General features: G+C 33.6%; 2 protein-coding genes across 6 annotated transcripts in view; one reads left to right on the top strand and one right to left on the bottom strand.

Annotated features, from left to right (window-relative positions):
* The first annotated feature begins 504 nt into the window (after positions 1-504).
* Positions 505-7977, top strand: LOC121375280. The gene is made up of 9 exons (XM_041502654.1): positions 505-1856; positions 2351-2536; positions 3185-3331; positions 3912-4016; positions 4350-4465; positions 5521-5591; positions 5869-6035; positions 6344-6487; positions 6993-7977. Exons 1-9 carry the CDS (start codon positions 524-526, stop codon positions 7271-7273), a joined length of 2550 nt encoding a protein of 849 aa, XP_041358588.1. The 5' UTR covers positions 505-523; the 3' UTR covers positions 7274-7977.
* A 2340-nt stretch (positions 7978-10317) lies between these two features.
* Positions 10318-18801, bottom strand: part of LOC121375307 (ras-related protein Rab-3-like) — an 82193-nt gene continuing 73709 nt past the window's right edge. For all 5 annotated transcript variants that reach the window (XM_041502691.1, XM_041502690.1, XM_041502695.1 and 2 more), the window contains exon 5: positions 10318-18454. In XM_041502691.1, the coding sequence (XP_041358625.1) occupies positions 18264-18454 (191 nt within the window). In that variant the 3' untranslated portion in view covers positions 10318-18263. The remainder of the gene's footprint in view (positions 18455-18801) is intronic.

The raw sequence follows: 18801 nt of genomic DNA, 5'->3' as shown, positions 1-18801 counted from the left end.
ATAGTATAATACAAGTGTTTTCTTGTTAATAGTGGAGTAATCAAGAGTAGTGCAGGGGCGGGATGTACTGTAGTCCAGTGTTAAACTTAAAGCGCTCGCTTGATGCGCGGTCAGTCAGGGGTCGATCCCCGTCGGTGGGCCCATTGGGCTATTTCTTGTCACAGCCAGTGCATCACGACTGGTATATCAAATACTGTGGTATGTGCTATCCAGTCTGTGGGATGGTGCATATAAAACATCCCTTGTTACTAATGGCCTACTCTGACTGTAAGAGAGCTAGACGGACATTTGGACAGTTATACACTCTCATTACAGTCCGAGACCAAGTTATGTCATTTTCTTTCGATCGCTGCCCACCAAAGAGTAGTCAAAGATTCCCGCTATAATACAACAACAATCCTATTTTGACATCAAATACATTTACATCAATCATTTTCGAGTTCCGTGATGAAAAAAATCCAGATATTAATCACTAATAACATACTTTCTTTTTAATTTCAGAACTAAAAGCATAAATAAAAACATGGATAAAGCTCACCGACATAAGGTTGCCAAGCCTTTGCTGCCCACTGGTCGGGTTAAATCAGCACGTCTTTACCTGAATCACAAACCTGGTCCTTCTCATCTGGACATTGAAGATGGACCACTCTACAAAATGAAGGGGAAACGAAGAACATCCCTCATTGGATCAGATGCACTGATTCTTGTTTTGGAGCTACTTCAGATACTGGCCGTATTGCAGTCAATGTCTTTGAAGTGGGTGTGGCCAACAGCGTGGTTAACTTATGCCAACTTTATCTTAATTTTCAACCTGGATGTGTGGGACTTTGTGAAGGTTAGCAGTGGAGTCTTCAAAGGTGTTCAGAACTATGACATACCCAGTTCAGTGTTACCTTATTCATTCAACTACATGGTTCTCGGTTGGGGTGTTCTTATTTTCTTGCTTTTTACAGCATTTATTGTGGTATACTGTATCCTGCGATACAGAAGACGGCCGTATCTCTTGGTCCATACTGCTAAAATGGAACGAGGAATCATAATTATTTGTCAGATTCTTGCCCTACCCATTGGAACAGTTTTTTTCAAACTGTTCCATTGTACAAGTACAGGCACGGTGGATGTCTTGAATGATTTAACCTGCTTCAGTGCTATTCATTGGGCATACTTACTGTTTGGACTTGTCATCATTGTGGCACTGTTCATTGTCCTCCCAGCATGGATGATATACCGAACGAGACACGAGGTTGTGGGTTCAACGTCCAAACACCACGAGAGCTACCTGCAGTTGAAGGAAATGGAATACATGTCTGGACTGGATGTCATCTGGTTGGTGAAGGGCTTCCACATATTTTCATCTTTCAGACTGAATGGTGTTCACTACCGGTCGGCCATGCACATCTTCAAGCTGCTGCTTCTCATTGCGTATGCTTCCCTGTATGAATACATTTTACCACAAGCAGTAACCACAGCCGTGCTGCTGATCTTGATGTGGCTTCTTTTTGTCATCATCCTTCCTTTCAGGATCTTAAGCTTCAACCTACTTTTCATCATCTGTTTCCTGTGCCTCATTGGGGATGCTGTGTTTGGAGCCAGTATTGCCAATGTCCGTCCATCAGACGTGTCATCACCATGGCTTGTTGAGCCGTACGCATCATGGGTGATGGTCACGTTGAATGTTTTCATGGCTATTGTGATCTTTGCGTTTCTGGTGTATCTCATCATAGCTCACTCATGCTGTGGTGGAAGACGTGGTAAACCTCCAATTTGGCCAGCGATGAATTACCAAGGAGCTGACCAGCTGAGCTTTGAAACAAACAAGTTTATGAATGCAGTGCTTAGAGGAAGAACAATTCTTGGTAATATATTTAGCTGAATGTTTCACTTTTTTGTATTTTCTATTATCTCTTGTTAATATTGTTTTTAAAACACCACATTAATAAATCATATAAAGCTATTAAAACTGAATTTAATAAATATAGTACTATTAAAACGTAATTTAATAAATATAGTACTATTAAAACTGAATTATTAGAAGTTAAAAAGATGACCGAAAAGATGACTCTATACAATAATCTTGTATAACTTAACATTATTTATGTTTCAACTGTGATTTTTATATACATGTGTATACTAATGATCTCTTCTTTTTTTTCTTTTTCTTTTTTAAAACTGACTTTTATTTCAATTACCGGATTTGTGAAATAGATTTTTTTCCTTTTAATTTATATAATAGAACTTTAAATATTGTACATTTTGTTTAGTAATAATGATCAAGTACATTATAATCAAACCAGAAATATGTGAAACTTTCATTGATATTTTTCAACTCCAAAATCATTTTACTTCACAGAAAAGTGTCGCAGTGTGCATCCAATGTTTGCACCAGTGCACGAGCTGTCACAACAGATTCAGGTGATTAATGCCTATCTGAGGGAAGCGGAACTGCTGTCCGACGCTCTTCATGGGACTCTGTGGGATCTGCTAGATGAAATGATCTTGGCCTATGAGAAACTTGAACCTAAGTCTCTGTTTGGTGGTACGTACTAGAGCCTCCATGAGTACATTGGACTCAAGTACTCGAGGGTCAAACTCGACCCATACCCAAGTACCCGACACTTACTAGATGATAATCGGACTAAGGAATAAAGTGAAATAGCATTATGCATCTTAATTCCAGCGCTGAACATGGATGACAAATCATGCCATTGTATTGCATTCCACACATTCGACTTTTGTTTTCACTCCATGTCTCATAGCCCTATAGTGTAACCAGTGGCAAGCATAATACATTCTGGAGACTTGTTAAATGCAGAAGTTTACCACTGTGACCTACTTTTTATGGATCAAATAATCACAGAAAAACTTTGTCTGACTTGTGTTTCACATTCAGTTAAAATACTGGATAAAAAATTCTGATGTTGTTCATATACTGTTTTCAGTATGGTTTGGGTCACTGTAATATTTGTTATATTCTTAGTACAACAAACATGGTATAGTAATACTTTATACATACCATGTTTTAAAATCTGGTCCCACTAACCTTGTTTTCATGTATCACAAAAATAAAACTGTGTGGCCCTCATGTGTTATATCCTTGAACATAATACTTCAATAAATTTAATCATTTACTGTAAAAATGTACCTTCATATGTAAATATGTGTAATATGTCGTTAATTTTTGCAGAAAGTGTGAAAGATTCCATCCGCAGTACCTCTGCTGATCTGATGAAGATGATGCCCATGTTCTCTCGACGAATGGCTCAGCGAGACTATGACCTCATTCTTGTGTCACCAATGAAAAGGAGAATGCTTCTTAAAATGTTTGTTATGGGTCAGTTGATTGATTGATTGAAAACATATTTTATTGTACAAAGAATAAAATGATTGGGAAAAGTCCACTAACTTATGAGGCCCTCTCCTATATATGTGGCAACTTTCTTACATAATAATATATTTAAAACATTTAAATATCCAAAACTAACTTGAAGAAAGATGGACATTATATATGCAAAATATTATAAGAAAAAATGCATTATATTGTGTTGATTACTAATTTACTTCTAACAACATTGAACTTAAAGATGTGAATTTTACTGTTATAACATGCATGTATAATTTATTTGACCTACTTTCATTACTGTAGATACAAGATGTTCAAACATGATGTTGGTTCACTATAGACAATGGATGTATTGAATATTTGTTAAGTTATGTGCTCATAAGTTAAGCAGTACAGAATTGAAAAGTTAACTGTGGAATTGTGTTGCAGATGAGGCACCAAAAAGAAATCAATGATGTTAAGACTTAAAATAAAAACTTCATAATATTTATAATGATGTAAAAAAATTAATAATATACTTAATATGAAATTTATATGACAAATATGATATGATAAATTTCTTTCAATTCAGGAGTGTTTTTAAATGGGCGTTCAGAAAAGGTTGCTAAGCAACAGATTACAGGTCCTGAGTTGGATAGGATTTGGCCAGAATCATCTTCCAATCCTGTAATTGAAGGTTTGTGTTACACTTGTTAAATTGTTGTATGTTTTACTTACATGACTTGGAATATGTAACACAGGTGTCTCAAACATATGAATGAGCTAGTTCTACATCACAAAAATATTCATTGCTAGTGAAACATACAAATATGAATTAACAGTGTGAAATAAGAATGTCATTGGCATTGTATTGGTTTAACAAAGGGTTTACTACTAGTTATTCTTCTGGTTTTGTATAAAATAAAATGCAATTCTAAAATTTCAGTTTATTATAATATTAACTGGAACTGCTTGATGATTTTATAATATTAACTGGAACTGCTTGATGATTTTTTTCCTCTTTTTTCAGACAAGCATGAGTACTTTGAAGACCTGTACCCAGAACCTCTCTGTGGTCCTGACCAAGAAGAGATGTACGCTGATGAGTCACTCAATCTCCCACTGGATCTCTTGGAGTTAGATGAGGTAATAGCTTTTGTGTGGAGGTTCTTGGAAATATTGTAGCCTCAAAAAAAGGATGCTGTCCCAGACCAGGCCACTGGCTATCCAGAGACGTGGCCCGTGACAGACATGCCTGACACCGTAGCGATACATGGGCATGTTAATGGTACTCTCTCTCTCTCAAAAAATAGATGGATAACTACTTTAACATGCTCATATACCACTAGGGTTTCGAACACGCCCATCCAGAGTCTGACCTCCGATAAGATCGGTGGCCTGACTCGGGATGGGAGAAGTCTATTGATCAAAGACTATATATTGTTGAAGCAATGTTTCTAAGCATTGTGTTTGACTACTGCTAGGATTGGTGACTACTGAGAGTACTTAGCCATCTCCATTTCTAGTATATCAAAGGCCCTACATAGTGCAAAGCCTATTATGTATCATATTTATCGACACCATACTAATGTGATTGCAGTATACCAAACAAAATGGTTATTATGTTGTTTTTTGGGGTGGTGGTGGTGGTGTATGCTTTAGGTCTTGGGGAGAACTGAACAATTGATCAATCAGTGCTTCCTTTTCAAGTTAATCTGACCTCCATCCAGTGACATTTTTCCCAATTGCAGATTTTATTTCACTGGCTCTTGGGATGTCTAATGGAATAAGGGGAATTATATATGGTGTCAGACATATGGTTAAGGACCACACGGATATTGAGAGAGGAAACCTGCTGTCACCACTTCGTGGCCTACTCTTTTCGATTAGCAGCAAGGGATCTTTTATATGCACCATCCCACAGACAGGATTGTACATACTATGGCCTTTGATATACCAGTCGTGGTGCACTGGCTGGAACGAGAAATAACCCAATGGGCCCACCGACAAGGATCGATCATGCATCAAGCGAGCACTTTACCACTGGGCTGCATCCCGCCCCTCTCTAATGGAATAGGGGGAAATGATATTGGTTAGGTCAGGTTAAGTACAAATGAAAAGAGAAAATAATCCAAGTTTCTACATTGTAACAAAGTGAGTTATTTATCTTCATATTATATATATATATATATGTTTTGTAGGATGAGAAGAGTATTTCCTCTTTCATTAAGGGAGCTCCAGACTTGTTAAGTTTTCCACCTACAAGCTCAAGGTCAGTAATTTTGTTCTTTGACAAAATAATGTTGTTGTTTTGCTCTTAGTGTGAGAAAATACAACACTTATCTGTCACTTTACAATTTTAGTTTAATTGTTTCCATGGTACATGTTAGATTGTATATGACCATGCATATTTAATCAAAAAAAATTTGGCATGATATGATCAATACTTGACATCTAGAATTAATTCCAAATTTGCATTGTGGGCTAAAGTTAATTTTATTGAGCCTAAGATTATTTTCTGGTCTGTTAATTTATGTTTGTTCATTTAGACAAGGCTCCAGTCTGTCGGAAGACAGCAGGACTGGTTACATTAACCCAGCATTTGTCTCTGATACAACACCTGCTATTACCACAGAAAACACTCAGGGCAAACAGCAACCTGAGATCACTTTGGACGACTTTGAAGAAGGAGAAACATCTACTGACAACACAAAAGGTAAGGCGGAAAGATAGGGCGTACCACTGCATTTGGCATTAACTGGCGTAATACTAGTGTAAAAAATACTGTTACAAATAATAAATATTTGTATTTTAAACATTCTTTCTTCTGGTTCAGTTTTTAAAGTACTCACTTCTCTGTACTACTATACTAGGAGGAATTTATTCTAAATATATGTCGAGGTTTTTTTTATCAAGTACTATAGTGTGTTTTGTTTGCATGTACTTTGTATTCATATTTCCTTTTGTATAAGTTTCATTGCTGTGTTTGATCTCATTTTAAAAGTGTGGTTCTTGTGATTTTAGTCCAACAAGAGGTAACAGCAGCAGATGTTCATGTTAAGACAGGAACTCGGGGCCAACATTCAGAAAGAACTAACGATGGTGGCAAGAAAAAGAAAAACCGAGACCCAAGTCCAAAGAAGTACAAGAGCAAGCCTGATACAAAGAGTAAGTTGTGCATGCTCCTGAAAACACATATTTGAAAAACAATTGTTTTTTAAATGTCAAATTTATAATAATAATGATAATGATAATGATAATAATTCATAATAAATTCTTTAGAGGCTTTGTTATAATGTACTCAATATCTACAAATCTAATTTGTATCTAATCAATATTTACAAATTGACCGATCCAAACACCTTCATGTGGAGACACAGTCTTATATATATCGAAGTCATATCTGAAGTCCCCTTTATAGATAAGTGGTCGTTATTATGTTAATGTAAGATATAAATATTTGTGTCAGTAGTTTTCATGATTCTGGTATTATTTCATAGAACTTTATTGGACAATGTTTGATACATCTATTGTTAGTATTACAAGTTACCCTTTATACATGTTTTTCACGATTATTCAGAACATCTTATTTATCTCCCTTTTGCCGTAGTTTAAATATTTTCATTTGCAGTAGGTCAGTTACTTTAATTTTATGAGCCTTGTTTTATTTCAGAACCTGCTGCCACTGATAAATCAGGAAAAGACCCTACATCAACAGTGATTGCTGCTCCTCCAGAGAATGAATTGGCTTTACCACAGGTCAGCAAGTTGGACACTGAGTCTTCTGATCAGAGCAAACCCACAACAGAAAGGAGTCAGCCTTCGTCAGAACACGTCACTTCGGAGAAAGAGAAGTCCAGTGAAGTTCTGAGTGGCGATAGAGATGCGGAAGGAGTTAAACACAAAAAACATAAAAGTTTGAAAAAGAAGAAAAGTCATGGAAAGATAAAGTGAAGGATGTACGATGAAACCATTTCTGGAGATGTTTAATGTACACTGGTCACTTAAGACAGTGGTGTCTATTTAAAAATTAACTTATTCAGGACTATAAAATAGTGACCACTGGAAAATGAAATAATTTGGGACATTAAAATATTTTGAAGTATAAAACAGTGGCTTTTTAAAAGGTAATTAATCTAAAACTTTAGACAGATGTCTTCTTAATAATAATGACACTTTGGGAGTTTTACTACACAATGGCGATTTTTAAAAAAGATTTTTAAGGGATAGCAAATTTGTGATATTTTTTATTTATATATCCTGTCAATTAGAAATGATGATTTTGTGATAAAGGTGACACATAAGTGAGTTTTACCATATACATTTGTGTATATGGGCTGTTGACTGTAAATTACAAATGTGATAGCAAAGTTGTGATATTTTTTATTTATATACCATGTCAATTTGGTGTGACGATTGTTTTCTTATTTTGATTAGCATGTTTCTTGCAAGTTAAAATTGAAGATTTAACTTTTTTAACTTTATTTTTTATATTGTTAATGGTCTTTTAATATAAGGTGTTGTAACTTTATATTTAAATTTATTTTTGTTTATATTATTTTGTAATCAAACAAAAATACATTTTAATCTGTAACTTGTATTTGTGAGCTCTGATTTACAGTTTGATTATTTTTTAATATTACACACACACTTGCACACTTTTAACTCTGTTTTTTTTTTATCTTAAAGATATATATTTTCAAATTTTAAATATTTTATTTACTGTTTTTCTGTTTACTTAATTTTTAGCTGAATAATGCATATTTAAGTATTTTAAGAAAAAGAAAGATGAAAAAAAAATCGTATTGTTTTGATATAATTATGAAAATATCTAATTAATGTTGTTTTATAATCATGTGCTTAAGCTATATATTTTTTGAAAAGTTACATTACTGAAAATACAAAATAGTGTTGAGAGATTTTCAACTTTAAGTGAATTTTAAAAAACTTGGCTAGTGCTGTCTATAAAATTATTGAAGTCCAGACTCAATATTTTAGTAAATCCTTGAATGTAGGTTTTAAAGTTTAATTAGCACAGGACCTCATATTTACTTTTTGTGTATTCTGCATTTATTAATTTCTTTGTTGTCTTTACCTTTAATGTTTGACTTTGACACTCTTTGTCATCAATCAAAATGTATTTTACTAATCAAATTTTAAACTTATTTTATTTTTATTGGAGCCGGCTCCTATCTTACATACCAAAAGATTGTTATCAGTATTTGTTATCAAATTCAGTATTTTACAATGAAATTTTCTAGTTGTGTTATATTAGTTTTTACTAGTTAAAATAGACCTCTTTTGAATGGATTTTGAACATCTCCTGTAGTGGTGGTGGCAGGTTACAACCCTCTTTCTTGACCAAGTGTGTAACTACCATATGCATTTACAGTGATGGTAGGGTCAATGGAGCCCAGATTAGTGAAGTTTAAAATTACTTTCCTTTCCTTTTGATGGCTAATAGTTTCTATAAGCATACATCTGTTGAATTAACTTTTAAATGAAACTTCTTTAACATTTGTTTGGTCTTTATGGGCCCATATTTTCTAAGCTATCTTAGTGCTACCAAATTGTAAAATTATCCCGCAGCAATGGTTTATATATATTTTTACATGTATTGGCACCCTTCTACACGTGTGCATCGTAAGCTATGATGTCACTTGTAGTGATGTTATAGCCTATGATGGTTTTACAATTTTGTAGTGCCAAGATTGCTTCAAAAACATTGGCCCACATCCTTTTGATGATGGTCATTAGGACTATTTAATATTATTTGTATACGTTTTGCTCGTTTCTATTTTGTTACAACAGACTGAATGCTGGACCATTCATATTCGTACAATAAAGCTTTTTTACTTTGACCATCTTGTTATTTTTTGAGATTTTGTTTTATTGGTAGACGACCATTCATTTGTATTGACCATTTTGAATGCATGTGAAGACTGCTAATATCAAGTAAAAGCACCAGTCATCACCTGCCAATAATCATAACCACACATCCATGATATTGTAAGACAAATACAAATTGAAATAAGTAATTTAATGATCAAATTGGTGTCCTTTAAACCTAGAAAATGAGGGACAGGAGAGGGAAAATACCCCTTCTACTATCACTATACCCCCTAAATAACAAATTGGTGTCCTTTAAACCTGGGCTGGCAGGACGTACAACAGTGGTAAAGTGTTCGCTTGATGCGCGGTCAGTGTGGGATCCATCCAGTCTGAGCCCATTGGGCTTATTTGATACACTCCACGACTGGTATATCAAAGACCGTAGTATGTTATCCTGTCTGTGGGATGGTGCTAATCGAAAAAGAGTAGCCCATGAAGTGGTGACAGAGGGTTTCCTCTCTCAATGTGTTGTCCTCAACCACATAACCGTAAATAAAATGAGACCGGAGAGGGCAAATCCCCATTCTGCTATTTATTATAAACCCTCACTACTATCAAATTCGCGTCCTTTAAACCTGGAAAATGGGGGACGGGAGATGGCAAAACCCCATTCTGCTATCTATCGCTATAACCCCTATCAAATTGAAGTCCTTTAAACCTGGAAAATGTGGGACAGGAAGGTAAATTCCCATTCTGCTATTGCTGTAACCTCTATCAAATTGGAGTCCTTTAAACCTGGATAATGTGGGACAGGAGTTCGCAAACCCCCATTCTGCTATCGCTATAACCCCTATCAAATTGGTGTTCTTTTAACCTGGAAAATATGGGATGGGAGAGGGCAAACCCCCATTCTACTACCTATCGCTATAACCACCATCAAACTGGCGTCTTTAAACCTGGAAAATTAGGGACGAGAGAGGGCAAATCCCCATTCTGCTACCTATCGCTATAACCCCTAACTATCAGAGGGGTCCAAATCTTGGAAGTGTGGGACTGGAGAGGGAAAATCCCCATTCTGCTACCTATCCTTACTGTTGGACCCATACCATCTTTAATATGGTTTGGAAAACTAGCTTGTTATGTGATAATAAACAACCAACAAAAAAGATGTTAAATGACTTTATTTATTACTTCCATCTACTGACAGTGGAGTGGCTACAATAACCTGCATGCTAGTCTTTATGTAAGTAATTTGGTTTAATAAGTCAACAGAAAAACATCAAACAGTATGTGAAGGAACAATCTTGTAAGTTGTATACCCTAACACGTCCCAACATTGTTTTCAAAAGTACGTGTATAACACACACTCATAACGCCTAACGTAGAGACACTTATACAGGCCTATGGCCCACTTGCCAATTCATTAATATAAATAATATTGTTTAAATCACAACTAACACTTACTCTGAAACAATAAATCTACATCATGACTACAAATAAGACTGAAATTGTGTTACATAAAACATACACATTTAGACAGTTCTCTCAATCATGGCATACGAGTGTGTAATACAACGTTTAGCAATCTTTTTGTTTTAGAAACGCTTTCATAAGTACATTTTAATTAATAATTACATTACACATTTTAATGCCCTTTGAAATGTTAAGTTATATTTTAGAATTCCATTGCGAAGAAAAAGGTTGAAAAGCACTGCCTTGGTAAACTAATGAACCTTAATAATGAAATTGTGTAAACATTATTGCTTTCCTTGCATGTGAACAATATTATTACTACAATATTTTTTAAAACTCCCAATAAAATCAAGTTTTAATACCAAAAGCGTCAATTGTTTTAATTTTTTTTTATTTCAAAGCTTATGAGAATTCGCACTGGGAAAATGGAGAAAAACAATTTGCCAAGTTTCCCATTCTTAAAGCCATTGTATTATTAATCATCTAACTAAATGTTGGTGAATAAATATTGGGAACTGGACAAATGAGATTTGAATGGTTTAGTTATTTTCTTTCCTACATTTTAGGTGGTTTAACAAATCATTTTATGTTAATATATTTATTTGAAAATTACCCTTAATTATCGCAGGAACAAAAACAATGTTGGGCTCTATATATTTCTAAACATTACACGATCAACTTTAAGTGTCCAATCTGAAGTCTATCACTATTATACAATGTTAGTCATAAATTATGATTAATAAATAAAGTAAATATGTTTCTGCTGACATTTATCAGACCTTAGGTATTGAATAACTCAGATTTCTTGAAAAAGTTATCATACAGCCACCACGACAGAGGTGCAACAGGATACTTTAACTCCATTACTTCAATAGCTTTAGGGAGATAGGTGTACAAGGGCTGTGGTGGGCATTTGCACACAGTGTTAAGTGTGGTTGTGGTGGGCATTTGCATACAGACATTCTACCAATCAAAAATGCATTGATAAAATGGGTCAATCAAAACACAAACCTTGTAATCAATCTAGTTAATCAGCTCATTTCATATTCTCAAACTGTAAAGAAGCTGGTGGTATGGGAAAATGCGAGCTATATAGGGTTGAGTGTGGGCATGGGCGAGTTGTTTCAATTCTCCCATTCTGTCATCATTTTAACTTTTCATCAATAATAATGCTAATTTTGTACATCATATTACTGGAGACTAAAACTACCATTATAAACAATTGTTTCATTTTTCCTTTCTATGATAATATATATTATTAAGAGCCATTACTAAATTATTGATTCAGCTATTAAGATGTCAGATATATGGTAACAATGACATGGTATTGAGAATGAGAAACAAAATCGTCTGATGTCAATGCATAACCTAGTTCTTTCAGTGTGGATGTGGGATTCTTCAATCAGAGGACTGTTCAAGCACGCCTGTCATGGGCACAAATCTTTAACTTCACCAGAGAGTTTTGTCCTTGACAGGGGTTCTTTCAGTGATTAGCAAGGTATTTTAAATGCACTCTCTTACAGACAGCATTAAACAATCTTTGATATACCAAGTTCCACCAAGGAACAACTACTGCTGACTTCACAACGATGGCAAGTGTATGACGTGTTAATACTTGTACACCAGGTGCTTGCATTGTTTATAATTTCTGTCTCTGTGTTTTGTCTGCCTTTCTAACACCCAGCAAGAAACCTAAGGTCTGATTGATGTTTCTGAATTGTATAAATAAAAATTGGAAAATCAAGAAAAAGAATAACAGAAATACATAGTATTTACAAAATTACAATCAACAAGAAAAATCACAGTAATGTACATGTGTGTATGTCACAATAAGCTTTCAACAAGACAAAAAAGGAATAACAAAAAGAAAACCATCATTGGATTGGAATGCAAAATGTAAAATTATACTTTGACTATTGAACAACTGAACTGTTTTGATGAGATCTAATAAATGCACAAATAAAAAGTGATTTATAAATTGCACGTACAAAGTGTATCAATCCTAAAGGCAATAGTTTCTATAGTTTAATAGAAGAAGAATAATTCATCAATTTCTCAGCATGTAACCAGTTATATTTTTCAAGATACATGTATGAGACGTTTTGGCTATGGACCCCCAATTGTTAATGCTCTTTCATACATTTTAAAACAAATTAACTTAATTTTGAACTGCACTACAAACAAGGTATCAAAGAAAAAATGGGTTACACTGGTATGGTTAATTTGTCAAGAATCAAAGAAACGAAACTGTGGCTCTGACCATTTGGCAATTGTTATAAAATACTTCATAATGACAGAAACTGTTCTATTATGGTAGATTCTGTTAATACCTTGTACAGAGGTAGTGAACAACCAGTGTTTATATTGCACAAAATTATCATATTCAATTATTCATAGTTAGTTGGGACCTTATATTATTAATTCTTATATTGCTGTTTGTAAGAATCTACTGATAGCAAATTGGAATAAATCACCTTAGTGACATAAAGAAACTACATGTATTTGTATATTATCTAACAGTATATAGTTGTGGAAGGTTTAACATAAGATTGATCAACACATCAGCATGTAATAGGTACAAACATTGCACAAATTCCTCTGATTTATATCAACATTCTATAATTAACAGTCAAAACTAAAAAATTAACATAATTACATTAACATAGTTTCTACATTTAAATAACTAGTTTTTACATGGAAACAATAGCTTAAATAATTACAGCAAGATCTATTGACAAGTAAGTAAATATGTCAATTATGAACTTCACTTTTCTATCCTAGAAGTTACGTCATGCAGTATATTACAGCATATTCATCAGTTTAAATCATCAGTGAAAACTTGTATCCCTTTCTCAAATACACTCCCAAACAAATTAGGGTACATTGGTCAGGATTTTCCAAATCTTTTTTCCAGGTGAACTTACAAGCAAAATGACACACCCGATAGGCTCTCATTTGACAGACATAACAGACAGAATGAAACAGACGACCCATGTATACTTTTCTCAAATGTGGAGAACTTAATATGTTGATACACCAAACCATTTTCAACATTTCAGAAACAACAGAATGAAACATGATTTGAAACACATAGTCTACATACTAATTTCTCAAATGAACTACCACAACTCATTTAATAATAATATAACCCGACTGCTTAATCCCAAACCTAAACATTCTTTTCACAGACTGAATTTAACAAATAAACTCCGGGAATATGCAAGTAAACATGGATATGAGGTGGTTTAAAGTATCATGGGGACAGACTGAATTTAACAAATAAACTCTGGGAATATGCAAGTAAACATGGATATGAGGTGGTTTAAAGTATCATGGGGACAGACTGAATTTAACACATAAACTCCCAAGAATATGCAAGTAAACATGGATATGAGTGGTGGTTTAAAGCATTGTTAATCATGGGAACAGACTGAATTTAACAAATATACTCCCAGGAATATGTCAGTTGACATGGATTAAAGCATTGTTTATCATGGGGATGATCTATTACTGGGAATGTGGAAAATAGTATATTAAATCAATACGTTCCAATATTTAAAATATTCAGAAATTGAGGGTCATCTTGTTCTATTTTTCTAACAAAAGGATAAAACAAAACCAACCCTCCAAAAAAAATAAAACAACCCAGAATGCACAGCACTGAATAACAAATTTATACTGTTTATTTATATTATGCAATACAATATAGTCAATCTTGGTTTTTTGCGTAGCTAAAGCAAGTTGTGAAATTATAAGAATGTATCTAAGCATGATAAGCTGTTTAAAAGATAGAACTCAAGACATCATGATATTTTACTAATAGCACACCTATAACTTGCTGTGCTTTAGAATACCTAGGAGATTCAGTCTCACGGATTTGTTTCATAGTACGTGATTACAAATATTCTTATTCTCCATAATCCTACATACACCAATTAAACACTAACAATAATAAGTATGAACAAAATAATCTGTAAATGCCTGATGTAGAGATTTATGGCAAAAGTAAACCAAAGTACCTTCTATCAGTGTTCTAAAATCCATGGAGATTACTAGCACACTATTCAACAGCCCCTAGCTTTTTTATGATTTGTCAATCAATACTGTTATCAGTGTTCTAAAATCCATGGAGCTTACTAGCACACTATTCAACAGCCACTAGCTTTTTTATGACTTGTCAATCAATACTATTATCAGTGTTCTAAAATCCATGGAGCTTACTAGCACACTATTCAACAGCCACTAGCTTTTTTATGACTCGTCAATCAATACTATTATCAGTGTTCTAAAATCCATGGAGCTTACTAGCACACTATTCAACAGCCACTAGCTTTTTTATGACTTGTCAATCAATACTATTGTGAAGGGTAAACTCTAGGTATATAGCTCTCTAATTAGGGCCTACTATTACCACAGCTAGAGTTCTACTGAGACATTTGCAACAAAGATGAGATCACATGCTCTCATAAATATAAGTGAACTAAAAGAGATTATTATGAATACTACATTTTATTATGCTAAAACCTTGAAGTAAATCTTATAATGCAGACATTCATTATTTAAGTGCCCTTTCTTTTGCCTATACTCATACTGTTATCCTTTGTAATTCTAACAAATTAGCAGTCAAAACAATAAGAGTTTTGCTTTGGAATGAATTGTTATGGACTACAAAACGTACAATCTATGTATTGATGGAATGACTTACCAAGAGGTATACTTTACTTCCGTAGGAATGTATGTGGTAATTTATGCAAAGTAATCATTCGTTAATATCCACCTCACAGATGTAAATAATTATGCAGATGTATAGGACTACAAAGTAAACATTGGTGATTACAAAAATCCACATACAAATGTAGATAAATATGTAGGTATATTTGACCAGTATTCACAACAATGTAGCAAATGCATTTCTAATATTACTCTAATAGCTTTAAGATCTAGTATCCATATATTAATGATAAACCAAAAATTTACTATATAGATCAGACATATCAACAGGTTATGAAAAACGTTAAAGAGACAGACAATATTTTAAAAGTCATACAAAAGCTATTTTCATTTGTTGAACCCTAAACCTAGAAGTAAAATGATTCTTGTGCCAGTATAGAAATAAAATATCTGCAAAATCAGTTCTGACAAATTAAAAATTATAATCAATGATTGTACAAAGAGATTAGGAATGTTGATACAGTTAAATGAGCATACAAAAATCTTACAGTTTCCCTGTCACTTTTCTTATTCACTATTCTTCCATATTATACTATAACAGTTGGGTAATTGAAGAAATACTAATTACCTAATAGCTGTAGTATCTATGGTAAATCTAGGGATGAAAACAAATTACAAAGGCTTTTCATTAAACAGTATCTACACAAAAAAAGAAAGAAAAAAAAGATGGAAAAAAATTATGTAACATTATGTGTATTATCTAGATACTGCCCACGAAGATAAATTTGTTTAGAAAATATTAACTTCCACTTCCAGGAATTCAAAAAACAAATGCAATTTTGAGATTTCAACAGTTAGGACTAAAGTTTAGTCCTTGCACCTCAGTTTACATTTATGCACCAGCTTACAATATAAATAAATGCACCAAAATATTAACACAATGTAAGACTTAGTCTGGTAATACAAACCAGTTTCCAAACTTATATCCCCCTAAGACCCAGCACAATCAAAGAGCTAGGGTATTAGGGATGTGATATTAACTCCCATTTTCTTCACAAGCTCAATAAGTTTTGTTTTCAAAATTAGTATTCTCTAAGTTAATCACTCTAAAACATTTCTACTAACATCAAATGGAAAACATGACAGGGAAACCATTTGCAGAAATGCCCAACTTCCAGGAATTCAAGTGTATATTATATGGTAAGTAAAACAGGGGAAAAAGGAGATACATTAAATTAGTAAATATAAACATAATTTATATTGGAATATAGAATATAATTATATAACAAGTAAAATAAAAAATAAATAGAGCGTAACAAAAATAATAATGCTGTAGTAGCACATTAGTACACTGAGAACCTAAAATACCACAAAACTGTCATGGTTCTTAGTGTCACAGTGAAAATATGCTTGTCAGAATCATGAGATGATATCAGATGAAAAACAGGAAATGAACTGTGATTTTAATTAATATGTATGACGACTGCTGTGTAAAAGTCGTATGTGTCAGCTGTGCCAAAAAAATAACTATAAAGAAAAATAAAATAAGTTAAGAACCCATCCGTATTCTGATAATGGAATGAAAGTTTATAATATTTCGATTGTTTGTTGAAGCATAGCTCATAGTTGTAAAAGCAGATTTTTGTTTTACTGCTATTATCTAAACAAATGATTAATACCTGACATTTAAGAAAACAATGTGAAACTTTTTTTTTTCTTCACCATTTGCCAAGATGGCAATCCAAATATAAATCAAGATAACATTAGTAAAAAAAGAAGAGAAAAAGCCTCAGAATTCTTATGTGATAATATATGCCAGAAAAAGATATAACTAAAGTTAGAATATTTGGCCATAGACTTCAAATGTTGGCTCTGTGTGTTACTGGGTATAACAAGTTGAATGTAGTTTTTGTGGCAGTAGTGTTGTAATCCATCTCCAAAATATATTAATAACAAGGTAACATTTTTAGTCGCATGATATAAATTAACCAAAGTATATTTAAGAATGTCACATGGTTGGTCACAATTAAACCATACTTCCCAGAATGTCCTATGAGTAGTCACACGACAAATAGTATTAAGACTGTCAAGTGATCACAAACAGTATTTATATAGATGCGTTGAAAATATTACAAGACCAGGTCAAATAACTAACAAATACAATCTAGCGTCCAACACATTTTTGTTTTATCACATGATGATCAAGTCACATGATCAGATATCACTAAGGTGATGTCCAATAATACATCACTCACCTCTATTTCAAATAATTAGCCATTAATGTGACATGATCAAGTGATGTACATCAAACAATTGATAAGCATTGTGGAGTTAGCTCAATTTACATATTCGTACCAAGATTAGCTCAATTTACATATTCGTACAAAGATTATTGAGCATAAACTATGAAAAACTCTTCTCTTTTTTTTCTTTTCGTCTAGCTAAAAACAAAAAACAAACAGATTCAAACAGAACGTTTCACTTGAGCAAAAGCTCTATCAGAACTGATGGACATAAATGAATTTGTTTTTCTTTTAAACAATTCAAAATTAAATTAAATACAATGTTACTATTTAATTTATACACCAAATTCACTGGGTAAGTTATCTAACCTCCCAATGCTTCTTTTAATCCTTTTACCCCTACATTTCATAATTAGACAATCCAATACATTTATCTAGCATGGTCTAATATGAGCTGCAGGGGTGAATGGGTTAATACTATACAGTAACTGTGCACTGTCCTCATGGCAATCATTTTTTTTCTCGTGTATTTATGCAAATATCAGAGGAGATAAGGAAAAGAAATCTATTCTCGTAATTCACACATTGGTTCACCAAAACACTGCTTTCAAACATGAGTAGACGCAGTCATCTTCAGAAAATTCAGCAGTTCTAAGCCACTAAGAGCTTTGACTACAGAGGGTACACAAGTTATCTCCCCTTGATAAGTGCACATCCGGGTTTTATCAGCATTGACAGCTACTGCCCTGCGGGTTGGGATTCTCCGTTAGTCGTGTAGCTTTCGTCTGGCTGTTGACAAGGGTTGGGTCGGAGTCGAGACTCTCCGACATCTTGTCGCAGATGATGTCAACAAGACGCTCGAATACAGCTTTTACATTTATGTTCTCTTTGGCGGAGGTCTCAAAAAATTCCAGTCCTGAAAAATTAAATATATTTTTAATGAATATGTACATTAAAAACCCACTCACAAAATTATCTTTCTAATAATATGAATAAGCACTAAAACTAAATATATATTCTAAACCACATTAGATGAAGAAAGAAAATAATTGTCTGTCTGTCTCTCCGTCTGTTTGTTTCTCCCTCAGTCAGTCTGTATGTCTCTCTGTTTGTCTGTCCCCTCCCTCCCTCCGTCCCTCCCTCCGTCCGTCCGTCCGTCCGTCCGTCCCTCCCTCCCTCCTTCATTTAAAAATTTTAAAATAATGTTGCACCACCATATAAGAGTATTAAATTTTATAGAATTAAAGATATTAAAAAAGATAT

The sequence above is a fragment of the Gigantopelta aegis genome, chromosome 6, assembly GCF_016097555.1.
Source record: "Gigantopelta aegis isolate Gae_Host chromosome 6, Gae_host_genome, whole genome shotgun sequence".
Taxonomy (NCBI): Eukaryota; Metazoa; Mollusca; class Gastropoda; order Neomphalida; family Peltospiridae; genus Gigantopelta; species Gigantopelta aegis.
This window is presented reverse-complemented; position numbering and strand designations above follow the sequence as displayed.